Source organism: Tamandua tetradactyla, chromosome 17 (genome assembly GCF_023851605.1).
Source record: "Tamandua tetradactyla isolate mTamTet1 chromosome 17, mTamTet1.pri, whole genome shotgun sequence".
NCBI classification, from domain to species: Eukaryota; Metazoa; Chordata; class Mammalia; order Pilosa; family Myrmecophagidae; genus Tamandua; species Tamandua tetradactyla.
The window spans coordinates 37655779-37683676 of record NC_135343.1 but is presented as its reverse complement, the minus strand read 5'-3'; the positions used below and the strand labels follow the sequence as shown (position 1 = coordinate 37683676).

Sequence of the window (27898 nt, the reverse complement as noted above, 5' to 3'; positions counted from 1 at the left end):
CCAGCAACAGGGGTTGAACACAACCCAACTCCAATTGTGGAATTAATTAACATATTCTGACTACTAAAAATAGGTCCCCAGCTCAGCTGAACGTTGAGGAAAAGCTGAGGTTGCGGTTTTTGCCCTGGTGCAGAGGGTGCAGGCCTGACAGAAAAAGGAAAAAAACAAAACAAAACAGAGGTTCTTTTGGATTTGAAAAGGTCTGGGCCCTGAAGGAAAGGAGGGGGCACATAGGACCTGCAGATACACAGAATAATGTACCAACTTAAGCTCTTGATTGGCAAACCTGAGGAATGGAGGTCCTGCTCTGAAAAGGATTTTTCCCTTTAATTTTGGTGGCTGTGTTTCTACAGCTTGACTGCTCTTTGGATACAGGTGCGAAGCATCTTGGGCTCCAAGGCCCCAGGCATAGGCAGAATTAACCTTGTTTGAGTGTTTGTCTGGAGCCTTTGCATTCCCCAGAAGAGGGGTGGGGCCCAGCTCAGGAGGAATCCCTCCCTCAAGAAGTTCAGACCCCAGGGCCTGGAAAAGTGAAGCCATTAAAACCAGTCTACAACCTCTCCTCTGTCTCCACCATGCCCCGAGCACCGAGTCTGCTGAAGTTAAAGGTACCGCATCATCTTATGCTGGTGAGATGTGCAGGCAGACAAGGACCACATACTGGGCAGGATAGGAAAAATAGAGAGCCCAGAGACTTCACAGGAAAGTCTTTCAATCTGCTAGGTCTCATCCTCAGGGAAAACTGATGCAGGTGACTCTTTCCTCCCAATAGGAAGCCAGTTTGGTCTGGAAAAATCTGGCTGGGGTCTGTAATACCTAAGCAGACCCTCCTAAGGCGGGGGGTGGGGGGGTGGGGGGGTGGGGGGGTGGGGGGGTGGGGGGGGTGGGTAAAAAAAAAAAGCCACCTATAGGCAGGGCAAGAAACAGGAAAAAAAGAACTGAAAAATTCTGAGCTGTTAAACAAAACCTAAGCTACAGGTCCAGAATAAGCTGAACTGAATGCCAAAGAACAGTGAGATAACAAAGTCATCCAGCAAGAAAATTCTAGGTAAAAAAAAGTGAAAACAATTTCCAGAATAAACTAATTAAGGTAATTAAAGTGCCTAGATGCCAGCAAAAAATAATGACATACTAGGAAAACTGAAGTTATGGCCCAGTCAAAGGAACAAACCAACAATTCAAATGAGATACAGGAGTTGAGACAATAAATTCAGAATGTCTGAACAAACATTCTGTTCGAATGAGGTCTGATGGAAAACCTCATCAAAAATCAAATCACTTAACTGAGACAGGATATAAAGAAGGCAAGGAATGAACAAAAGGAATAAATTGAAAGTCTGAAAAAACAAATAACAGAGCTTACAGGAATAAAGGCACAGTAGGAGAGATGAAAAAAACAATGAAAATCTACAATGTCAGATTTCAAGAGGCAGAAGATAGGATTAGTGAACTGGAGGATGAGACATCTGAAATCCAACAAGCAAAAGAAAATAAAGGGAAAAGAATGGAAAAATATGAGCAGGGACTCAGGGAATTAAATGACAACATGAAGTACACAAATAGATGTGTTCTGGGTATCCCAGAAGGAGAAGAGAAGGGAAAAGGAGGAGAAAAACTAATAGAGGAAATTATGACCGAAAATTTCCCAACTCTTATGAAAGACTTAAAATTACAGATCAAGAAGTACAGCATACCCCAAACAGAATACATCCAAATAAATATACTCCAAGACACTTACTAATCAGAATGTCAGATGTCAAAGAGAAAGAGAGAATCTTGAAAGCAGCAAGAGAAAAGCAATTCATCACACACAAGGGAAGCCCAATAAGACTATGTGTAGACTTCTCAGCAGAAACCATGGAAATGAGAAGACAGTGGGATGATATACTTAAATTATTAAAAGAGAAAAATTGCCAACCAAGAATTCTATATTCAGCAAAACTGTCCTTCAAAAATAAGGGAGAAATTAAAACATTTTCAGACAAAAAAAATCACTGAATTTGTGACCAAGAGACCGGCTCTGCAAGAAATACTAAAGGGGGCACTAGAGACAGATATGAAAAGACAGGAGAGAGAGGTGTGGAGAAGAGTATAGAAATGAAGACTATCAGTAAAGGTAAAAAGAAGCAAAATGAGATCTAACATATAAAATCCAAAAGGCAAAATGGTAGAAGAAAGTACTGCCCATACAGTAATAACACTAAATGTTAATGGATTAAACTCCCCAATCAAAAGACATAGACTGGCAGAATGGATTAAAAAACAGGACCCAGCTCTATGCTGTCTACAGGAAATGCATCTTAGACCCAAGGATAAACAAAGGTTGAAAGTGAAAGGTTGGGAAAAGATATTCCACGCAATTAACAATCAGAAAAGAGCAGGAGTCGCTATACTAATATCCAAGAAATTAGACTTCAAATGTAAAACAGTTAAAAGAGACAAAGACGGACAGTATGTATTAATAAAAGGAACAATTCAACAAGAAAACATAACAATCCTAAATATTTATGGACCAAGCCAAAATGCTCCAAAACACATGAGGCAAACACTGAAAACACTGAAAAGAGAGATAGACACATCTATCATAATAGTTGGAGACTTCAATTCCACACTCTCATCAATGGACAGAACATCTAGACAGAGGATCAATAAAGAAACAGAGAACTTGAATAATAAAATAAATGAGCTAGACTTAACAGACATTCATAGAACATTATAACCCACAACAGCAGGATATACCTTTTTCTCAAGCGCTCATGAATCATTCTCAAGGACAGACCATATGCTGGGTCACAAAGCAAGTCTCAATAAATTTAAAAGGGCTGAAATCATGCAAAACACTTTCTCAGATCATAAAGGAATGAAGTTGGAAATCAATAATAGGCAGAGTGCCAGAAAATTCACAAATATATGGAGGCTCAACAACACACTCTTAAACAACCAGTGGGTCAAGGAAGAAATTACAAGAGAAATCAGTAAATATCTCGAGGCAAATGAAAATGAAAACATGACATATCAAAATTTATGGGATGCAGCGAAGGAATTTAAGAGAGAAATTTATTGCCCTAAATGCCTATATCAAAAAAGAAGAAAGAGCAAAAATCAAGGAATTAACTGTCTATTCGGAAGAACCAGAGAAAGAACACCAAACTAACCCCAAAGCAAGTAAAAGGAAAGAAATAATGAAGATTAGAGCAGAAATAAATGAAATTGAGAACACGAAAATAATTGAGAAAATCGACAAAGCCAGAAGCTGATTCTATGAGAAAATCAGTAAGATTGATGGACCCTTAGCGAGGCTGACAAAAAGAAGAGAGAGGATGCAAATAAATAAGATCAGAAATGGAAGAGGAGACATAACCACTGACCTCACAGAAATGAAGTAATGAGAGAATACTAAGAACAACTTCATGCTAATAAATTCAACAACGTAGATGAAATGGACAACTTCCTAGAAAGGCATGAACAACCAACATTGACTCAAGAAGAAATAGATGACCTCAACAAACCAATCACAAGTAAAGAAATTGAATCAGTCATTAAGAAGCTCCCCAAAAAGAAAAGTCCAGGACCGGATGGCTTCACATGTAAATTCTACCAAACATTCAAGAAAGAATTAGTACCAATCCTGCTCAAACTCTTCAAAAAAATTGAAGAGGAGGGAAAGCTACCTAACTCATTCTACAAAGCCAACATCACACTCATACCAAAGCCAGGCAAAGATATTACAAAAAAAGAGTACAGACCAATCTCTCTTATGAATATAGATGCAAAAATCCTCAACAAAATTCTTGCCAATCAAATCCAACAGCATATTAAAAGAATTACACATCAGGACCAAGTAGGATGCATCCCAGGTATGCAAGCAAGGATGGTTCAACATAAGAAAATCAATTAAAGTAATATACCATATCAACAAATCAAAGCAGAAAAACCACACGATCATCTTGATTGATGCAGAAAAGGCATTTGACAAAACTCAACATCCTTTCCTGCTGAAAACACTTCAAAGGATAGGAATAGAAGGGAACTTCCTCAAAATGATAAAGAGAATATATGAAAAGCCCACAGCTAACATTATCCTTGATGGAAAAACTGAAACTTTACCCCTAAGACCAGGAACAAGACAAGGATATCTGCTATCATCACTGTTTTTCAACCTTGTGTTGGAAGTTCTAGCCAGAGCAATTAGACAAGAGAAAGAAATGCAAGACATCAAAATTGGAAAGGAAGTAAAACTCTCACTGTCTGCAGATGATATGATACTATATGTCAAAAACCCTGAAAAATCCACAGCAAAACTACTAGAGCTAATAAATGAGTACAGCAAAGTGGCAGTTTACAAGATCAACACTCAAAAATCTGTAGTGTTTCTATACACTAGTAATGAACAATCTCAGGGGGAAATCAAGAAAAAAAATCCATTTACACTTGTAACAAAAAGAATAAAATATTTAGGAATACATTTAACTAAAGATACAAAATATCTACACAAAGAAAACTATAAGAAATTGTCAAAAGAAATTACAGAAGAAAAAATAAATGGAAGGGTATACTGTGTTCATGGATTGGAAGACTAAATATAGTTAAGATGTCAATTCTACCTAAATTGATTTACAGATTCAATGCAATACCAATCAAAATCCCAAAACCTTACTTTGCAGAAACAGAAAAACCAATAACGAAATTTATCTAGCAGGGCAGGGTGCCCCGATAGCTAAAAGTATCCTGAAAAAGAAAAATGAAGTCGGAGGTCTCACACTACCTGACTTTAAGTCGTATTATGAAGCTACAGTGGTCAAAACAGAATGGTACTGGCATAAAGATAGATATATTGACCAATGGAATCGAAGAGAGTGTTCAGATACAGACACTCTCATCTAAGGACAACTGATCTTTGATAAGGCAGTGAAGCCAACTCACTTGGGACAGAACAGTCTCTTCAATAAACGGTGCCTAGAGAACTGGGTATACACTTGCAAAAGAATGAAAGAGGATACATATCTCACACCCTATACAAAAATGAACTCAAAACAGATCAAAGACCTAGACATTAGATCTAAGACCATAAAACTGTTAAAAGAAAATGTAGGGAAATATCTTATAAATCTTACACTTGGAGGTGGTTTCCTAGACCTTACTCCCAAAGCGCAAGCATTGAAGAAAGAAATAGATAAATGGGAACTCCTCAAAATTAAACACTTTTGTGCATCAAAGAACTTCATCAAGAAAGTAGAAAGACAGCCTACACAATGGGAGACAATATTTGGAAATAACAAATCATATAAAGGTCTAGTATCCAGAATTTATAAAGAGATTATCAACTCAAAACAAAAAGACAGCCAATCCAATTACAAAATGGGAAAAAGACTTGAACAGACTGGATACAAAAACTCAGAACAGCACAATAATACCTAATTGTAATACAATTATGTTAAAACACTAAATGAAGCTGCATGTGAGAATGATAGAGGGAGGAGGGCTGGGGACATAAATGAAATCAGAAAGAAAGATAGATGTTAAAGATTGAGATGGTATAATCTAGGAATGCCTAGAGTGTATAAAAATAGTGAAATGTACAATGTACAAATTTTAAAAATGTTTTTTGCATGAGGAAGAACAAAGGAATGTCATTATTGCAGGGTGCTGAAAATAGATGGTAATTAATATTTTAAAATATCACCTTATGTGTGAGACTAAAGCAAAAAATGTTTATTTGTTACAAAATTTATATTTTGACTAGTGCATTTCCTAATATAACTTATGTAGATAGTTTGATTGAACGCCATAAGTACTTGGAATCTCAGGTAGGACATGAGAATTTGCTGGTTTGTCCAGAGTGATGCCCCGATGAATCCCAGAGTGATTCAATCAGTGAGTGGAAAAGTATTTGCAAAGCCCCCTTCAGGGAATGGTGAGAACGGGGAGAAATTCAACTTCCCCAAGTTGAATTTTTGAAATTCTCACAAGCAGTGTGGACAACCAAAGCTATAAGCTGAGCCCCTAGTCTTGGGATTTGTTCATATGAAACTTAACCCCACAAAGGATAGGTCAAGTCTACTTAAAATTTAGGCCTAAGAGTCATCCCCAAGAGAGCCTCTTTTGTTGCTCAGATGTGGCCTCTCTCTCCAGCCAACACGACAAGCAGTCTGACCACCCTCCCCCTCTCTATGTGGGACATGACTCCCAGGGGTGTGGATCTTCCTGGCAACGTGGGACAGAGATCCTGGAATGAACTGCAACTCAGCACCAAGGGATTGAGAAAAACCCTAGAATGAGCTGAGACTTAGCATCAAGGGATTGAGAAAACCTTCTCCACCAAAAGGGGGAAGAGTGAAATGAGACAAAGTGTCAATGGCTGAGAGATTCCAAAGAGTCCAGAGGTTATCTTGGAGGTTATTCTTATGCATCAAGTAGATATCATCTTGTTATTCAAGATGTAATGGAGAGGCTGGAGGGAACTGCCTGAAAATGTAGAGCTGTGTTCCAGTAGCCATGTTTCTTGAGGATGATTGAATAATGATATAGCTTTCACAATGTGACTGTGTGATTGTGAAAACCTTGTGTTTGATGCTCCTTCTATCTAGCTTGTCAACAAAGGAGTAGAACATATGGAATAAAAATAAATAATAGGGGGAACAAATGCTAAAATAAATTTAGTTTGAAATACTAGTGATTAATGAAAGCAAGGTGTAAGGGGTATGGTAGGTAAAATCTTTTTTTTTTCTCTTTCCTGTGTTCGTTTTATTTCTTTTTTCTATTGTCTTTTTATTTCTTTTTCTGAATTAATGCAAATGTTCTAAGAAATGATAAACATGCAACTGAGTGATGATATTGTGAATTATTGATTATATATGTTGATGTTTTATTTGGTTTCTTAATTTTTTAATTAATAAATTAAAAAAAAAAAGAAGGTAAAAAGACAGCCTACACAATGGGAGACAATATTCAGAAATGATATATCAGATAAAGGTCTAGTATCCAGAATATATAAACAGACTGTTCAACTCAACAACAAAAAGACAGACAACCCAACTACAAAATGGGAAAAAGACTTGAATAGAAGAGGAAATACAAATAGCCAAAAGGCACATGAAAAGATGTTCAACTTCCCTGGCTATTAGGGAAATGCAAATCAAAACCACAATGAGATATCATCTCACACCCACCAGAATGGCCATTATCAATAAAATAGAAAATGACAAGCGCTGGAGAGGATGTGGAGAAAGAGGCACACTTATCCACTATTGGTGGGAATGTCAAATGGTACAACCACTGTGGAAGGCTGTTTAGCAGTTCCTCAAAAAGTTAAATATGGAATTGCCAATTCTATATGCCAATACCATTGCTAGGTATCTACTCAGAGGACATGAGGGCAAGAACACAAACCGACATTTGCACACCAATGTTTATAGCAGCATTATTTACAATTGCCAAGAGATGGAAACAGCCCAAATGCCCATCAACAGACCAGTGGCTAAACAAGCTGTGGTATATATATACGATGGAATATTATGCAGTTGTAAGACAGAATAAAATTATGAAGTATATGACAACATGGATGGTCGGACCTTAAGGACATAATGCTGAATGAGATTAGCCAGAAACAAAAGGACAAATACTGTATGGTCTCACTGATATGAACTAACATTAATGAATAAACTTGGATAATTTCAGTTAAGAACAGAGGTCATGAGCAGATAGAAATAGGGTAGATACTGCTAACTGGAACTGAAAGGATACAGATTACGCAACAGGACTGACTGTAAAAATTCAGACACAGATAGCACAATACTACCTAACTGTAATACAATAATGTTAGAACACGGAATGAAGCTGAATGTGAGAATGATACGAGGGAGGAGGCCTGGGGACACAAAGGAAATCAGAAAGATAGACATATGATAAAGACTGAGATGGTATAATCTGGGAATGCCTAGAGTATATAATGATAGTGACTAAATGTACAAATTTAAAAATGTTTTGCATGAGGAAGAACAAAGGAATGTCAATAATGCAGGGTGTTGAAAACAGATGGTAATTAATACTTTAAAACTTTTAACATGTGTGACACTAAAGCAAAAAATGTTTATTTGGTACAAAATTTATATTTTGAGTGGTACATTTCCTAATATAACTTATGTGGACAGCTTAATTGAACACCCTAAGTACATGGAACCTTGAGTAGGGCATGAGATTTTGTAGGTTTGTCCAGAGTGATGCCTTGATAAATCCCAGAAGGATTTGAACAGTGAATAAAAAAAGTATTTGCAAAGTCCCCTTGGGGGAATGGTGAGAAATGGAGAAAATCCAACTTCCCCAAGTGGAGAATTCTGGATATTCTCACAAGCAGTGGGGACAACCAGGGCAATAGGCTGAGCCCCCAATCTTGGGACTTGTTCATATGAAACTTAACCCCGCAAAGGATAGGCTAAGCCTACTTAAATTAGGCCTAAGAGTCACCCCAAAGAGAACCTCTTCTGTTGCTCAGATGTGGCCTCTCTCTCTCTCAGCCAACACAAGCAAACTCACTACCCTCCCCTTCTCTAACTGGGACATGACTTCCAGGGGTGTGGACCTTCCTGGCAACGTGGAACTGAAATACTAGAATGATCTGGGACTCAGCACCAAGGGATTGAGAAAACCTTCTAGACTGAAAAGGGGAAGAGAGAAATGAGACGAAATAAAGTGTCAATGGCTGAGAGATTCCAAACAGAGTCGAGAGGTTATCCTGGAGGTTATTCTTACGAATTAAATAGATAGCACCTTTTTAGTTAAGGCGTAACAGAGAGGGTGGAGAGAACTGACTGAAAATGTAGAGCTGTGTTCCAGTAGCCATATTTCTTGAAGATGAATGTATAATGATCTAGCTTTCACAATCTGACTGTGTGATTGTGAAAACTTTGTGTCTGATGCTTCTTTTATCTACCTTATGGACAGCTGAGTAAAACATATGGATTAAAAATAAATAATGGGAGGAACAAATGTTAAAATAAATTTAGTAGACTGAAATGCTAGTGATCTATGAAAGGCAGGGGTAAGGGGTATGGTATATATGAATTTTTTTCTGTTTTTTTAAAATTTCTTTTTCTGAATTGATGCAACTGTTCTAAGAAATGATCATGATGATGATATACAACTATGTGATGAAAAAAAAGAATGTTCATATTGTATGTTGAATGGTTTTATTAACAAGATTTAAAAGATTAAAAAAAGAATTATACATTAAAAAAAAAAAGAAAGAAATGACAAACATGGCAAGGCAAGAACATGTTTCAGAAATGGTAATGTTCACATCAAAATATCCTCCAGAAAAGCAATGTTTAACCTGTACTGAATCAGTTTCTAATTTGACATGGGAAGAGTAAATAAATAAAAATAATCCAATGTTTCCAAGATAAAACTGAGAGGAAGACTTTCATATTAAATATACTAGACTGAGTTAAAATTTGTACTCAAATGTGGCAAGCAGGTGAAGGGTAAGAGTAACACAACTTTTTATCCCCCAACCCATAGAAAGTTTTGCTAAAGCCACATCTTTTTCAATTTAAGTAACAGTTTTACTCGAGATCTTGTACAGTGGTTTTTGAGGCAATAAACACCTAAATTTTATTACTTTATAAAATTTCTTGGGAAATTTAAAATTTTAAAATTTGTCAGGAAAAACACACAATAGCAGACTAGAAGAGTTGGTCAAAATGCAGTAAATCTGAGTTTCTCGAAAATTCAGCATTTATCAGATTTCTATGTGAATAATTACGATCACACAAAGATGCAAAGACTTTAGAAATAACCTGCTTCAAACTCTTCATTTTATAGGTAGAGTCTAACTGCAGCCTAGAAAGGTTTAAATGACTTATCTGTAATCACCCAGTTCTTAAACTGTCTTTCTGTTTTTTTTTAAATTAAAGATAATTTTTTCATTATATTCTAAGGGATTTTTATCCCTTAGAATAATCAAAATCATGTATTCAAATAAAGCTTTAAAATATTAAAAGACCAAAATTCATGGGAAAAAACAGTGTGTACATGTATATGAAAGTACATTCATAAACATATCTAAATTCATACGGCTATTTTTACCTGGAATTGATCAGATGTACATGGGTTCATCTCTGGTGGCATGGTAATTGTCTGACCTATGGAAGCTATTTTTTCTGCAGCAGATAGTGGTTTCAGTGGTTCCTTGGTGGGCTCTAACATACCCTGAAAAAAGTTATATTAGCCATTAACGGGGTGGGGGGGGTGGGGAATCAACATAGGTTTTACAAAAAAGTAAATCGAGAAGGAAAACAAACAACCCAAGTCATTTGGAAAGTACTAAAGACAAACAGTAACAATTCTCAGTTTTGCTTACAGAAAATCTTTAGGCACTATAATGGAAAATGCTTTGCAAAATTCCTTTGAAACTAAAACATTTTTAAAGCAAAAGCTTAAATTTTAAATCAGATTTTAAAGCCCCTAGTTATTAATCTTATATGAAAGCTGAAGTACAATTTGGGATGGGGAGAACACAACAATATTACATCCAGAGCCTAAGGATTTAACGCTTTTATGATGTTTTAAACACAGAAACTGCAGGAAAGAACTCCAGTTATACATATTACATAAAATGTGGTGCTTGGAGAAGGGAGAGCTGATTCTAAAACACACCATATAATGTGATGATGCCTACATCCTTCACTGGGAACTTAATGTCTGATCATGACCTCCACAATCTGGAAACTTGGTACTTAATTCCTTGGACTGGCAGAGCAGAGATTCAGTCATCTGAGAGGGGAAAACATCTTACGCATTTCACTAGGTGTGTTACAAATCTAGCACAGTTTTGAATAAGAAAGAAAGATATTCAGGATGGGCACAGAAACAAAGAAGGAAAACAAATCAGCATTTTTGCATCAACACTCTACCCAACAACTAAATGTATAATAATCGAGGCTTGTGACCAGAAAAAAAATTCAAGCTTTTAGATATTTCTTAATAATAAACTGATAAGCCCTTGAATATTATCAAAGGCTATACTCTAGACAAAACTCTCCCTTAATGGGAAAAAAACTGAAAGTGCTGTGTTAGTAATATGAGAATCTGTAAATTTCTAAAAACAAATATTCAGGAGAACTTTTCTTCCCTATAAAATAAGGCTAAAACTGACTAAAGCAATTTACAGGTTCCATTCTCAAGAATGGTATACATGAACGGCTTTACTCTAATAGCTAGAAAAATAAAAATAAGTTCATGGTCTAACTCAAAAACACTATACTTTATAAAGGCTCTCTAGTATGCCCTTATGCAAGCAGACAATACATTTGGCAAACAATTACTGTTTTTGACTTTGTTTTCTAATACGAGCTGTCAATTAAATCAGTGGTTCTTAAAAAGTGGTCCACAATCAGCAGCTTCAGTGTCACCTGGGAATCTGTCAGATGTGCAAATTCTTGAGCCCTACCCTAGACCTGCTGAATACAAATCTCTGGGCATAGGGCCAGCTGTTTGTATTTTAACAAATTCTTCAAGTGATTCTGATACTTGAACATTAAAGTTTGAGACCCAGGGCAGGCCATGGTGGCTCAGCAGGCAGAGTTCTCACCCTGCCATGCCGGAATGCCAGAGACCCAGGTTTATTCCTGGTGCCTGTCCATGTACAGAAAAAAAAAAGTATTCAGGAATAATTAAAATTGGAAATGAGATGTTAAAAAGAGTAAATTTCTAAATGAAAAACATCACAAAGTTAGGAAGGTGGAGATACCTTTAATCACTAAATAAACTTTGGTATTATAGCTTATAAAAAGTGGTAGAATTACTCCTAATAAAGACCATAATTAGGTGGAAAAAGAAAGCACAACTCTTAGCCTCCAATACCTCACAAAGAAAGAACTGGAAAACATGCTGAGGCTATACAAGCATTAAGCAAGATCCTTCTCTCAACATGCTGAATGAAAGCTCCCACAAATTAAATCCCTAGTTCCTACTGAGACTGTGACACTACCACCACCACCCACTCTCTAGAATGCTACTCCTTAAGAAAAAGATAAATTTAAATGACCAAATAGATAAAGAAATGTTCTGGATCATGTTGACTGACAACAGAAAGGAGTGTAGGAATCACTGAAGTGTTTTAAAAGTACAAAGGAGTAGAAAATGATTTTTAAAAAGCTCATGTTCAAAAATGTTTTTGCCCAATTCCACAAAACAAAATTGTGAAAACAAAACAAAGAAAAATGTCCCAATTCGATATTAATATTACTTTTCATGGAAAAAGTCTATAGATTAAAAAAACAACAATAAATTCAAATTCCACAGCAAATTCATTGTAACAAGCACATAATGCTACTAATGATACTAAGGACTCCTTTGTTGTTGTTTTCTTTCTTTCTTAAACACAGTATTTTATCCTTATTTTCAAGTTATTGGTGAAATAATGAAAAATTTTTAGTTTTATAGGACATTTTAATTCATTGATAACTCAAGGACACACCAATAAGCACTAACACATCAAACTTTAAAATGTTATCGAGTCTTGGCAAGGTACAGAATGAACATTCCTCAGTTATCCTGGACTACCTGGCATATCTGAAACAAAAAATGCAACATATTTAAAATATTAGCGGAAAAAAACTAAGGACCAATTATGGGTCCTGGCTCATTACTATGATTTGGTATTTCTAAGCTTTTAGATACATCCATAGTCTCAAAATTTCATTATCTAAAGGTAATCCTAACCAGATTAGCACAAATTATATCTTTAAACCCAGAGGTATACTTTAGCCACTTCATTTTAAAACCAAATTTAGAAAAAGAAAAAAGAGAGAGAGAGAGAGAGAGAGAGAGAGAGAAACCTTCCAAAGTACTTTTTACAAAGAGTTATGAGTGCTAATATTACTATGACAAAAAAAGTTTTCAATCTAAACCAAAGCAGTATCTATTATTAATGGAATATACAAAAATATCCTCACATCAAGGTACTGAAATAGGAAATACTAAAGGAATTTCTGAGTTTAAAAAGGATATTGCATTTGTACCCTTAAATTTCCCACACTAAATAAGCCTTAAAATACACTTTCCATGGTATGCTATGCAAGATGAATTTACAGAATAAATGCAGTAATGATAACTACACACAACAGACATTTTTGTACTTACCAATCCTGCTGCATACATGGGCACGATAACAGGCTGCTTCCTATTGCCCGTGAAGAGCTACATACATGTATTAGACAGAGAGAGATTATATTTAGAGAATGATGTGTTATACAATGAAATTCTTTCCAAAATATGCTTCCAATGCCTTATTACATATATTGTGAATGATAAAGTAAAGAAATTGTTAAACATCCATATGTGGTTGTATATTTAATCTCCTAGTCCAATTTCTTCATTTTATAGCTAAGGAAAAGCACTAAAACAACTTTTACTAAAAACAAATATCAATTGGAAAAAAAAATCTAAGTAGATTTATATTTAAACATTGGCATATTCAAAATATATGAACACTTAAACAAACTAATGTTTACTTTTCTGAGGAACTAGCTTATCAAAGCTTGATTAGAAGAGAATTAAAAAGCATCTATGGATTGATTAAAGGTACTAACAAACTTACAATGTTTCGAGTGTCAATTCCCAAGGAGCACAGAAGTTTCTTGTTGCTATGGGAGCCACCCCACTGGTATCTCAAGCCATGTGCATCATGGATATCCTGTAGCTCGGTCCACACATCCAGCAGTTCCCTGCAAGTTCATGAGGAAGCCACCACCAACAATAGATTACTCAATAGCTTTCACCATGAATTCTACTTTTAATATGACAATGAATATTACACATGCCTATTAATCTTGTATCTAACATGAGTATACAACTATTATCTTCATGACACCAACAGCTAACACTTACAGTCATTAGAAAAGTAACCAAGTTAAACCGACAAAAATGAAGCAGAAACTTAGCCACATACTATTTTTTTGTTGTTGGAAAACAAAGAAAAATATTTAAAAGAAGGAAAAATATCACTCAGCATCCCACCATCTTAACACAGCTATTCAATATTTGTTTTCTCCCTGAGTCTTGATCCACAAATGCAAGTAGCAATACAGTATAGCAAGAAAACAGTTCAGGATTAAGAATAACTGTACAATTAAAATTAGAAAATCAATCTAGAATCTCTAACATCCAAATAATAGAGGCCATAAAGAGAAAACAAGACAATGGAGGAAAGGAAACTATCAAAGCAATAATAAAAGGAACTGCCCAGTACTGAAGAACAGAAAAGCCAGTACACCTAGCACCCTTCCCAATGAATGAAAAACAATTTACACCAAGATATTTCACTGTGAAATTTCAGAATAACAGTTAAAAAAAAAAGATCCTAAATGATAACCTTAATGTGAGGGTAGAATAAAATAAAACTTTACCACCCTTTTTTCACAGGAGGCTATTAGAGAATGTGCTCCACCAAGATGGGATTTAAGTAAAAGACAAGTCCTAGGATAAGACATGTAAAACACTTAGGCTGAAAACATTCTAGATTGGAATAGGAAGATGGAGGGCTCCAGGAAAAAAAAAAGGACAACCTGTGGAGTTTCATCAGAACTGAATTACTAAGTTGTTGGAGGTGAATAAAAAGACTTAGTACATGAAAAAAAGAAGGAATTATTAAGTCCAGGAAAAAGCTGTATTCTAAAGTACTATAAAGGAAACAGAGGCATAGAAATTATTATAATAATAAAATACCAAATAACAATTTAACCAAAAGCTGTGATGGAGTATAGTGGGAGGATAAAAAGAGGAGAACAGCAGCTGTAGGTTCTAAATTCTGACCTGTCATACCAGGAAATAAAGACCTTTAAAATTTATTAGAATACTGATTTGGAAATAGTAAAAGAACTTAAAAGTACAGTGGTATGGAATTTTCATCATTATAAGTCTTTTGGTACAATATGATATCTTAAAGTTTAATACAGTTTAATACATGTTTTAATACATGTTTTATATGCTTTGAGACAACCTCAAATTTTAAGTTTTTAAAATAGGCTTATAAATTAGAATAAAAATACATGCTACCCCAAAATTGGCTACTACTTACCCACTTTCAGCTAAGGCCTCTCTTGTTTTTAGAGGCAAGGTGCTTGTTTCCAGCAAGTGCTTCAAAGAAGTAACTTTCTCTTCCGTATCAGGGACAAAGATGGAAGGGAAACATGCTTCGAAAATTCGTTCCAGGCGGTTTAGTAAAGCTGTCTGCATCAAAACACCCCCAAAAGGTTTATTTTTATTTCTCTAATTTTAATAATGTCATAGTTTTATGATTAAAACACACATAAATACACACCCTCTTCACTACTGTAACAGAAAGAGAAACCATTGTTTAAATAGGAGAAACATGAAGCGAAAGAACATATCTGCTCATATAACAATTTTCTACAGGATTACTTTATATAATTATGGTTGTGATAGAGTAGGTGCCAAATAAATTTAACTACATGCCAAATGCCATATATATGGCACTTTACAAATATTATTTAATCCATTACCAAATTCTACAAAGAAATTATTACCCAATTGTACAGTGAGAAAGCAACCTCCAAGTCTGAATAACCTACCCAAAGATAAACAAAACACAAAAATACTAAACAATAACCAAAAAAATGTAACAGCCAGCATTCATATTCTTTTCCACCACACTGAGATGTTTCTTACCACTGTCACCTACTGGTATTTAGGAGCAATAATATTGGATGCTTTTGAAAAGTATTATGGTGTTATAGCTAAACAAAGCCTTTTTCTTGGATATAAACACTTGAATTTTGGAAGTCTTTTAAAAATATCTTTGACGCTAATAGTACAAACCTAAGTAGGGAAAAATGCCTCATTTTTACATGATAAGACATTCATGTAATTTACCATTTTGATTGATTTGTACTATCTTTCTGAAATTCCATTCTCTACTCTTCTGTGGCACCTATATATATGTAACTTAGAAATAAAATAGAAAACTACCTTCTCTCCAAGCAAAGCCTTCACATTCCCTACAGTTATTTTCACTAAAGTCAAACATAAATTTCTTGACAGTTTGGAGTATTTTCATTAATTAAACTTTAATTAGATTAATTTACATTCTTTTGGTGTTACTAGGTTTATTCTACATATGCAACCTACGGTAACGTTTACTTATTACTACTTTACTATATTTTGGATCAACGTAAGATATTTTCCAAGTTAGCCCAATTTACTACTTAATATCAAATAGGAATAGAAACTGTTCAAATAAGTTAAAGCCTACAGGAAGATTAAGTGTACTGAAATGATAATTAATGTACAAGAAAATGCCACATCATGGAGGTCCTTCCTGCCAAGTAACAAAATCAAGTTAGTGCCTGATTCTGTTGTATAGTATAATCAGCAACCATGGAAATGAAAAACAAAAGAAAAAATTTTCACAAGCAAATTTTCCAAACCAAAATATGAAACATCTCTTTTGGAAGCTGTATTGGCAAAAAAACTTAACACTGTATAATTAGTCTCAGGGTACTCTTTTGCTAACTCTACAAAAGTTACTCTAACACCTTCATTATACTCATGTGTGTGATATGGGAAAAGGTTCTCACTATCAATTATGAAATCTAAACTCAAGATCCCAAGGCTTTTGAAACTTGAGTGCATCAAGGGGACCCAGCACTTAACTCTCCTCAACAGAGGGGATAGACAGAGAGAACTTTTAAAGGGATCAGATAACCATCTAATTGGAAACATGATGCAGGCTTTGCTCCTCCTGGGCAGGGAAGGTAAACAAAAACTCACATAAGATCAAATTTTCTTTGTAAAATTAAAACAGAATCTTTCTTGTGTCCTCTTTGTTATACTTTTAATGGGATATAAAAAAATGTTTATCAAAGGACCTTAAAGTGCACCAATAAACAAATCTTCAATATAGTCAAGTCTACTCCAGGAAATGAAATATTAACCTAATAATTAATAAAATTAATATATCACAACTAGAGTCAGTCCAGTGAAACATTATTTATGCTTGGATTTATTTTACTTTATCCTATAAGTAAGAAAAGCATGCCAGAGACTCAAGTTTGACTACCAGTGCCTACCCACGCAAAAAAAAAAAAAAAAACAAACAAAAAAACTTTGTTTACCTTTACCGTGCTTATATGAACTCTTGTTTCTATATAGAGTATCTAGACATAATAGGATGTCTACCTCTAGATTAGATCAATGGGGGACCCACTCAATTTTTAAAACTTCTTGTAGCTGATGTACTTAGAGAAAAAGAAGACATAAAACAGTGATGTTTATTAATATGTTAAAGTACATATGCATTTGTATTAGATGTAAAATTCTGAAGAGGTATACTCCGTCATTTGGAATTTGTGGTGAAGCCAGCCTGGGTGAGCTTTATTTTTCCTAGGCAGATAAGACAACATATGTAAAGCAAACATTAGTATAACCCAGTTCAATGGAAACTGAGGGCATAAATTGAACAAAAGGCTAAAGGAGGTTTTCTGAAACATGGTCAGAAACTACAAAAGCCTGATATGATACATTATGGTTTCTGTCTAAATGCTTACATAGTGCTTACCATGTACTCAGGCATTATACTAAATGCTTAACAAATATTAACTCATTTAAGTCTCTTACCACATAAGGGAGGTAGCAGTAATATCATTATTCCTATTATATAAACAAGGAAAATGGAGGACAGAAAGGTTAAGCTACTTGTTCATGGTCACATGTTCATTAAGTGGAGAGGCAGAATTCTAATCCAGGAAGAATAAACAGTGCTTTGAACCACTATATTAAGTGGTCATTAAAGTGGTTTTAAGTCCAATTTCTAAAAACCAAGTCCAATTTCTAAAAACTCCTCAAAAAGCTTTGAGGAGTGAGTGTCAGATTTTTGAACCTAAGTTCCTGTATAGTTGGTATTCCATAAATGCTAACTAAATCAATGTGCGCTAGGTTAAAAATGTTTCATTTTCATTTAAGACAGTGTGTGCGGGGAGGATATATTAGCTCTACTTATGAAAGTATATCTTATTGTAAGTGATCTAAATCAGTTTTTACATAGGTTAAGCATAATTATATAACCAATTTAATTTAAAGCTCAGGGAGACTTGAAATAATTAACTGCGGTCTCACTGCTGGTATGGTGCAGAGCAAGGATTCCATCCAAAGACTGATTCCAAAGTCCCCCTTCTTTTCACCAAATCATGCCTTTATCCACTTTTTGCAGTCTTGCAAACATTTCCAGCCATTAGATAAGGGATTCATTGTTAACAGTTGAGGTGATGACTACATTTTTAAAGAAAGCAAACTATTTCATCTAATGCTATATTCATAATTTTCAATAAAGAAAATCATAAATTTTTATTGAAGAGATAATGCTGCACCCTAAAGGAGTAGAAGGTTAGTAACAAGTGCACACAAACTAAATATTTAGCTGCAGTTACAAAATTAAACAAACTGCAAACTAAAAAAATCATATTCACACCAATTACCTGAATTTGATATTCCTTCAACTCTAAAGCACAGAGGAAAAATAGTTCTCCCTTGAATCTGAAATAAGGAAACTGGTGACTGGATAGTTGAATACCAGTTTATGTAACTGAGTCATGGCCTTCCATTCATACATGCGCCAAAGTCTGAGCCTGACAAACAGTGACATACGTGGTTATTAAACACTTTAAGAGCTGAGATTCTGAAAAATGTAGGGTTAAAAGTCAAATGCTCTTTACGACAGATGTCACACTTGCTTTTAATTTTCTCTATTAGCATCCAATGCTATAAAGCCAAAGAAGCTTACATAGAAGTACACTGGTACTCAGAAAAGTCCCTGTCTGTCAAAAGCGGTAGGTTTTGCTCTCAAAATAGCTTGACAGATGGTATATTGCCAAAAGCCAGAACTAGGGGCATCCATACAGAAATTCTGACTTGTCTCCCTACTACTTTTCACTGTCCACCAAAAAATCTAGTCGGCAACACTGTTTCCTAACACCCTTTGAAGACCATTTTCTATGAAGTTCATTTCTGAGGTTTCTGGGCACCAACATTTATTGAGTACCAATTACACACCAGCCACTGGGCTAAGCAGCTTTACACACACAATTTCACTTTATCTTTATAATGACAGTTTTGAAGTAGGTATTATTGTTCTTCTCTAAATCTGAGGCCCATATAAGATCATAATGTGGCCTTGATTATACCAAATCTCAAAGACACACCAGTTTTATGGCATTTCTCTATCCTTCCCAGTTTTCTCATTTCTACTATATTTGTTTTCCTATCAATGTTTTTCATTATCATGAGTGTATCTATAGTTATTTTTATTTTTTCAAACAGATTAGCTTTCTGGGAAAGTGAAAACCATTTCTCAAAGGTCTATTTCATCAACAGGGACAAAGCATCATATATGAATTTACAGTGTTCAGATTTCTATGTCTGGGCGTGGGAGAAGAAAATCTTGGGTATATAAGCTGCTATTTTATTTTATGCACTGGTGTTATATTATCTAATAATCCAGTTATATTATCTAATGCGGAGCTTCTCAATTGGAGTGTCTCAGTCACAAACAGGTTACAAGTCTTTCAAAAATCCTGAAAGCTGTATGTTGACATACAGTGTTTCCCCTATCTTTTTTTTTTTGATCATTCTGTTTTACATATTTAATCAGTAATTCACAATATCATCACATAGTTGCATATTCATCATCATGATCATTTCTGGGAACATTTGCATCTATTCAGAAAAAGAAATAAAACGAAAACAGAAAAAAAATTTTACATACCATACCCCTTACTCCTCCCTTTCATTGATCACTAGTATTTCAAACTAAATTTATTTTAACATTTGTTCCCCTTATTATTTATTTTTATTGCATATGTTTCACTTGTCTGTTGACAAGGTAGATAAAAGGAGCATCAAACACAAGATTTTCACAATCACAAAGTCACATGGTGAAAGCTATATCATTATACAATCATCATCAAGAAGCATGGCTACTGAAACACAGCTCTACATTTGCAGGCAGTTTCCTCCAGCCTCTCCATTACATCTTGACTAACAAGGTGATATCTACTTAATGCGTAAGAGTAACCTCCAGGATAACCTCTCGACTCTGTTTGGAATCTCTCAGCCATGTTTCCCCTATCTTATAAATGACTACAACAAGGTAGAAAAAGATTGAATGCCCTGAAAGTTTCATTCAGTTTTCCATGTGTATTTAGGACTAGAACATAGAATTCTAGACTATGCCACTCAAATACATACCTCTTTCAAGGTATCTTGAATTTTATATAACTTAAAATTCCTTCAACATATTTCCAGTTACTTTTTCTTTCTTGCTTAGTAATAGAAGTTGATTAATGTTAATAATTTTAATATTGATAGCACTAGGTCTTAAGTGGAAGTTTAGAAGAAAAATAAAATCTAGTGGTAATTTAATCTTCCATTTAACAGGTACCTTACACGTTACCATCATTAAATATTAAGTAAGATATCAAGTAAAATCTATAATTATATACTTATCAATCTTTAATTTTAAGATATATAAAAACAAAAGTAAACAACTGTAATATTTGCCACAATCTAAAAGATGAAATTTCTGGAATAAGTCTGATAAATTAATTCTATTTTAGAATTAAAGACCAGAGACTCTCAAACTTTCTTAAGTCTTAATTTTTTATCTTTTTGCTTACCTCTGTCTTTAATCTTAAGTTTAACTATTCACCCACAGAAGGGTAAAATCATACAAATCCTAGGTAGATGCCTAAATAAATGAAGGTCAAAATGTAGGATTACTATACTTAGTTTGAGAATGCTGACTTTCTGGTGAACAAATCAATAACGTATTCTAGAAATGATATAAGCCAAAGTGTTAGTGAGTCTCCTCTTTTTCTCTTTTGTGAAACCTCAAAAATTTTAAAGCTCATCTAAAGATATTTCCTAGTAGCAATAACTAGATGGTTAATAACCAAAACTAACTCATTGCTTCCTTCTACACAGCTAATTCATATAAAGAGATTGTCTAAATTCTTAAATAATGCCCAGAGTAATATTTAAAAATTTTATAATAGCTCAAGATTAAAAGGAACACTTAAAACATTCTCTTCCTTTCTTACATGTAAGGAAAAGGGATTTTGGCTATTCCAATCAAGACTCCTTTCCTGAACATGAAAAGGTTAAAAAAAAAAAAGAAAATGTTAAAACAATATACATAATGGTCCTTGGAAAAAAGGAATGCTTTAAAAGTAAAGTTTTGTCTTAAAGCTTACCTCTAAAACTGAAGAACAGTTTTGATTTCTTTCCTATTTCTATGGTGGAGATAACAGCACTTGTCTTTTTCTGCAATTTTTAAGAATGTTGACAAGAGAATGAAATATACTGAACTCCACATTCTCAGAAAAAAAATTCATCCAAGGGAGAAGAATGTGTACGTCTCAATAAATGTATTTGCTGTGGCTTTTACATCAAAGCTTAAGCTCTCTGAGGCTCAGTGGGCCCACATCTCAAAGGTAGTTTGAGAACGTCTTAAAAGTTTGAAATATTTCTTCTTGGTTACTTTTTCCCACCTAAGTAACAAATTATTGCAATAAAGCTAAAATAATATTGTCTTTTGATCCATGGAATATATTTTTATTAAAATTTAAAGATATATTTTGCTAGGCTCCAAAAAGGAAAGTACTAAAAAATAGTATACCAAATATAATGAAAAATGGAAGAAATCTGAATGATAACTACACCTTTTGTCTGATTTGCATAACAAAGAATTATTCTACATGTTTGTTTAATTGAATTAACCAAGCTATGAATTCTAAAAAAGTCTCAAATATTTTATCAGAGCAGAATTTGGGCAAAACCACTTGACGGCATTGTTTCAGGATACTAGCTGCACACCAGTAAAATTCAACAGGAATAAATATTATGTGAAAATTTCTGTGCTCTCCCCAACACTGCAGCAACTAGGAGATACATTTGAAGAAGAATAATAATAAGTCTAATCATCTCTAACGGGACTAGATTAATGTACTTTAACAGCAGAAAAAAAGGCGGAAGGCCAAGGAAGAAACTGTAGGCCAGACCACAGGTCTCCTTTACAAAAACAGCAGGGTAAGAATGCAAGTCACTGTTTTATCTATTTCCAACTCACTCACTCAGCAGGGCTTACCACTTCCCTATCTCAACTTCCTTCTGGCCCCTTCTAGCAACTTCTCTTCAAAATCCATCTCCAAATTTCTGCTCATTTACATAATCTATTCAGCACAATAAAAGCCCAAAGCCTGAGCCAAACTAGTCCCCTATAGGTTATCAAACATATCTCAGGACTTTTCAGTAAGTTGCAATACATCCTGTCACATCAATGCAGTCTTTGTTTTATTTTTACAAAAACAGAATCATACTACAAAATTCTTATTTTCCAGCAGACTGATTTTTTTTTCACTCATTTACTTTCATTTTATCTTCATGAAAATCGTTTGAAGCAGATACTATCTTCTTTTTACAGACAACTGAGTTCAAAGAAGTAATTTGTCCAAAATTATAATGCTTATAAGAGGTTGAGTCAAGATTCAAACTCAGATTTGTCAGATTTCAAAATGCCCATATGCTTTATTACCACTATATTTGTTATCAAATTATATATCAGTAATTATAATCAACTTATATAGTACAAGAAATTTCTATTTGAAGTGCTCATGCTTTAAAAAATTCATTATCTGATGATGTTAAAAGTTCTAAGGCTATAAATCAAAGATTATCCAATACCAGTGCTACTGTATACTCTAGTAAGTTGAAACTAAATAAGGGAAAGGTTAGGTCCAAATCAACATGATAATTAGTTCACTCCTTGTTTAAAATTGCAACTTCTGCCTCAATAATAGATTACTCAATATGAATAATACACATTAGAGAAACCATTTAATAATTGAACTAGCACATTAAACTTCAGGCATACAAAGTCAAATAAAAAGTGATTAGATGTGCATAACAACTGGTAATAACATTAATTTCTCTGATCTCTTAATGTATCAAAGGTTCAATGTAACAGTGTATAACCATTTTAAAGAACACTCAGACTTTGGAAACATTTCCAACTGAAAATGTTTTCTTAGCAAAAGATAACTAGATAAGTCAAGTTTATCCAATCTGATTTTACTCACCAAATCTTTAAAATAAGCCTGAGGACTTACTGTTAAATATATCAATTTTCAATATAAAGCAGTGATTTTCAAGGGAGTGCCCTTTTCTGCTTCTCTGGGGTTGAGGAAAGGTGAAATTTAACACAGGGTAAAACTCAGGCTGGGGAACAACCCAAATATAAAGTTGTATCTCTTGGAGCTATTTTAGGTGAAAACAAATCTTACCAAATCTTCTCCAAATGAGTCTGGAGCAGAAAAGGATTAAGTATAGGGGTTGAGGGGGGAAACATTCTCCTTGACACATCTATCCCCTAAACAGAGTACTAACATAAATACATTTGCAAGAACAAGCAAATTAATATAACCACAATAAATCAACCTATGGAAATTTTTTGTTCAAGGTCTAAATCTTAATCTACCCCATATCCTCATCCCAGGTATTTTTAGTGGCTGCCACAGTATGAAGCCCTAATCTGCTTTTTATCAAATTCTTTTCCTATCCTTCAATTCACCATAGTCTTAAGCATAGGGTGTAGGGTGGGGTTTCAACTTCTGCTTGCTCTCTCCGGCAATCAAAACTGTACATCAATTTCCTAGGTCTTTTTTTTTTTATATATTTTTTATACATTGGCAGGCACCGGGAATTGAACCCGGGTCCTCGGGCATGGCAGGCAAGCACTGTTACCTGCTGAGCCACCGTGGCCCACCCAATTTCCTAGGTCTTTAATGGAAAAATTTAACAGATTTTTTTTTTAAGCTTTAAAAAAATCTTCTAAATTGCAGTTTAATTTTCTTTCTAAAACAATGGTAAAAAGGTAAAGGATTCAATGAAATAGTTAATTAGCAAATTAATTTTTTCATCAATGCTACTGACATTCATACACAAAAAATCAAGCTGATTAATTTCTATCAATATTAAAAAAACTCACTGAGATAAAAAAAAAAGAAAAATCTTGCCAAGCTTTACTACAGAACTGCTGATATTTTACCAAAGAGTTGTGAAAAATGGAACCAACTCATGAATCAGTAAGCATCATATATCAGAAAGTGACTTAAACAGGTACCAAATTTAAAAAATAAATAGCAGGGTGCATGGGTGGTTCACTGGTGGAATGCTTGCCTACCATGCTGGAGACCCAGGTTCAATTCCTGGCTCATGCACTCCCCCTCCCCCCTCCCCCCAAAATACATAAATTTATCTTTTGAAAAGATGAGTTAGAAGCCCCCACAGCAATGAATGTCATACAAAATAGAAAAATTAGTAAATACCTGAACTGAAGTGGCTGATTCCTGCAAATGTCCACTAGCAACTGCTCCTCTGGAAGTTGTTAAAGGAACACTGCTAGTTTTGGGGGTTTCTGGAGTACTGATATTTTCATCTGTCCTATGTGACTGCCAGACCTCTTTTCGATGATGGGATTCAGTAGTCTGCTGGTCTCCAAAAGCAGCCCATGAACAACTATCTTTCTGCCCATCCTCAAATGCATTCCAATCTGCAACTTGGCTAGGACCAGCTGAACTGAAGTCTGCAAAATCATCTGTGTCTTGAAAAGCACTGCAGTCATCTTGAATATCTGGCACAGAATCAAACTCTCCAAACTCACCTTCTTGCTCATTTTTCAGTTCTGAAACAGGTTCAATGTCTGTCCCAGAAGACTTTCTTGCCAAATTACATTCCTCTGATAAACTACCAGAGGTCTGTTTTAGGTATGACTTGGTAAACACAATTTCTTCTTGGCAAGAAACAGAACTGGTATCTCCAAATTCTCCAAAGTCATCACCTGGTTCACCAAAATGTGGAAAGTGTTCTGAGGACTCTTCAAAAGTGACATCACTCATTGAATCTTGAGTACCAGTAATAAAAGGTGGAGTTGTGCCACTGGCAGTGCCAAAGTCACCGAAATCATCCTCATTGGTATCATTGCAAGTCACAAAGTCATTATTACTATCATCATTTTTTACACTTATAAAATCATCCAAAACATTTTCTTCTGCAGGATCGATGCTGGGGCTTTGGGAATCAGTAAACTCTGTAATTTCTTCTTTGGAAGAACCAACTCCATCATCAGCATCAGAAGTTTTAATGTAATCCATGCATAGGTCAGCACATTTAGAAGTAAATAGATCAAGTTTCTCCTCAGTTTTATATTGTTCTCTCCTGGCTTCTGAATTATCAGTGGTGTCTATCAAACTCCAAGCATTTGACTGAACACTTGAATTTAAAAATTCATCCTGTTGCAGTGTTGCAGGGCCTTGTTTTTCAATACCATAACCTTTGTTACTTGCTACACTTATTTCTGAAACATAAAATTGGTTCTCTCCAGCACCGTGTCCTTCATCATCAAGGTTTCTATCCAAAGACACTTCGTTTACAGAACCCAGTTCATTGACTCTGTTAATTTTATTATTTTCCTGAATAGTCAGCACTTCTCTATCATTTAAAATTGCACATCCTATTTCTTTGAGTTGTATCCTTTCTTTTTTGGAAAATGTGGCAAAATCTGCAAATTCCTCAGCAGGACTAGGTGCAGAGTCTAAATTATACTCAGTGCTATGAGTACTAAGAGGCTGTAGTCCCTTTGAATCAGCTGCAGTGTCCAGATCATCTGTTCCCTGAGGATTTACAGTTTCCAATACTGCAAACCCATTTGTTAGAATCTCCAGACAAGAAGGCTTTTCACCATTGCAGCTCTCTAACAGCTTGTTCTGATGATTATTTGAATCAGTTCTAAAATCTCCAGTAGAGAAACTTTCAGGTGTTCCAATACTCTGTCTCTGCTCCACAATTTTATTTAAACTTCCTGAATTTTCTATTCCATCGATGGAAGTATCTACAGTTTTTGTTGAAATTATTTCTTTGCTGGTGGAAGAAAGTAAAGCATCAGACTGTCCTTTCATAGGAGCAGAAAGTTCAGGAGTGATGTCCTTCTCATTACCATTTTTAATGGTCTTAAAACTTGTAAGGCTATCTACATTTTCTGAGAAATCATGAATTGGCATAAAATGATTTGAAGGTACAAACTCATCCTTGGAACGAGTATAATCTGGTGTATCAAAATCAACAAGCCCTACACCAGGAGGGTTAACTTCCGAAAACCCACCAAATTCCCCAAATTCATCCTCCTCCTCCTCAGCTCCATTATCTAGTGGTGGCGGGGACGAAGAATACATTCGGATGATGTCTGGCTCCATTGTTCAACTGCTTTTAATTAATTAATTTACACCTGTAAAAAAAAAACACACATTTTTTTCTTTGAGAGGAGTCAGAGTACATATAAGCAAGGTTTTTCAGAACTCTCCCAAAGCTATTTTAAAAAAACGCAAATTAACACTGTTTGTTTTGAATCTTTTAGGCTATTTTTCTCTTAGGTGAGATTACTTTACCCAGCTATAATATACACGCAAAAAATTCTCTTTTAGTGTATGTTACACCAAGTATGTTTGTAGTACATTACTGAATTTGGAGATTCCAGAGAATTTTGAATACACACATAACAATTCTCTCTGAATACTTGTTTTTTCCTCTTGAGCTCTTTCAAGTTCATTGGGGACTCAGAGCTTTCATTATAGAGTTTTATGAGTTCTATTTTATAAATAAGAGATGAAAATTTCCTATGTAATGCTTGCTACAAATATTTTCCTCTCTTTGTTCTTCAAGTTTATTTCTGACCCAAGTTAATTTTTTTATAATTTTAAATTTTGAAATAGTTTAAGAATCACTAGATGTTGCAAAAATAGTAGAGAGTTCCTGTGTATACCTCCCCCAATGATAGTATGGTAAATAATCACAGTATACTGCCAAACCAGGAAACTGACATCAGTAAATACTATTAACTCAAGGAGGACCATCTTGTTCTGATTTCACCAGTTTTTTTCTTTCTTCTTCTTCCTCGGGTATAGCATTTTGTCCCATATATAGATTTGAGTAACCAAAACTATAATCAGGATACAGAACTTTCCCATCTAAAAAGATATTCCCTTGTATTACCCCTTAATTGTCACACTTTTCCCCAAACCCTAACTCCTTAGCAACCACTGATAACGTTCTCCATCATTATAATTTTGTTACTTCAAGAGTTTATGTAAATGAAATAAAATAATATGTAACCCTGTAAGGTTGGCTTTTTTTCACCCAGCATAATGCCCTTAAGAACCATTCAAATTACTGCATATATCAATAGTTCATTCCTTTTTTATCACTGAGTAATATTCTATTGCATGGATGTACCACAGTTTGTTTATCAATCTACCCTATACTGGACATTTGGATTGTATGCAGTATTTTACTATTATAAATACAGTTGCTACGAACATTCATGTACAAAGTTTTTGTGTTTATTTCTCTAGGATAAATATCCAGGATGGGAATGCTGGGTCATATGGCAAGTATATGTTTAACTTCATAAGAAACTGTCAAACTGTTTTCCTGGGTTTATTTGCATGTGGTCAAATCAATTAATCTTTTCATCTCTAATTTTCTTTATTATTTTGCCATCATATAAGCTTAAGATTTAATAAATATTCACTTGTACTTTCTTCCAGTTTTAGGGTGATTTTTTTACATTTAATTTTTCATACATCTGGAACTCATTTTGGGAAATGATATAAATCAAGGCTCTAAGTGAAAAAATTTTAAAATAGCCAAACAGTTATAATCTAATTTATTGAATAATCCTTCCTATACTCATTAGTTCATGATATCTTGTTTCATACATCAAATTATTAAATGGAGTCTATTTCTGGGTTATGCTGTTCCCTTGTGCTAAGTATCA

The 27898-nt window shown here is 34.6% G+C and overlaps 1 protein-coding gene and 1 non-coding gene across 10 annotated transcripts in view; one reads left to right on the top strand and one right to left on the bottom strand.

Moving 5' to 3' along the window:
• The window catches only part of AFTPH (aftiphilin), a 92463-nt gene that overhangs the window by 15645 nt on the left and 48920 nt on the right, over positions 1 to 27898 (bottom strand). For 8 of the 9 annotated variants that reach the window (XR_013164314.1, XM_077134390.1, XM_077134394.1 and 5 more), the window contains 5 exons: positions 24396 to 26350; positions 15077 to 15228; positions 13598 to 13724; positions 13141 to 13197; positions 10084 to 10206 (listed from right to left, as the gene is read on the bottom strand). Coding sequence is in view for 8 of the 9 variants with exons in the window: in XM_077134390.1 (XP_076990505.1) it covers positions 10084 to 10206; positions 13141 to 13197; positions 13598 to 13724; positions 15077 to 15228; positions 24396 to 26318 (2382 nt within the window). In the remaining variant the exon portion in view is untranslated. Of the gene's footprint in view, positions 1 to 10083; positions 10207 to 12478; positions 12571 to 13140; positions 13198 to 13597; positions 13725 to 15076; positions 15229 to 24395; positions 26351 to 27898 lie in introns of those variants that run through there. The other variant, XM_077134396.1, reaches the window with a different exon arrangement.
• On the top strand, positions 24217 to 24287 carry TRNAG-ACC (transfer RNA glycine (anticodon ACC)). The gene has a single exon. It is a non-coding gene; the product is annotated as a tRNA-Gly (tRNA).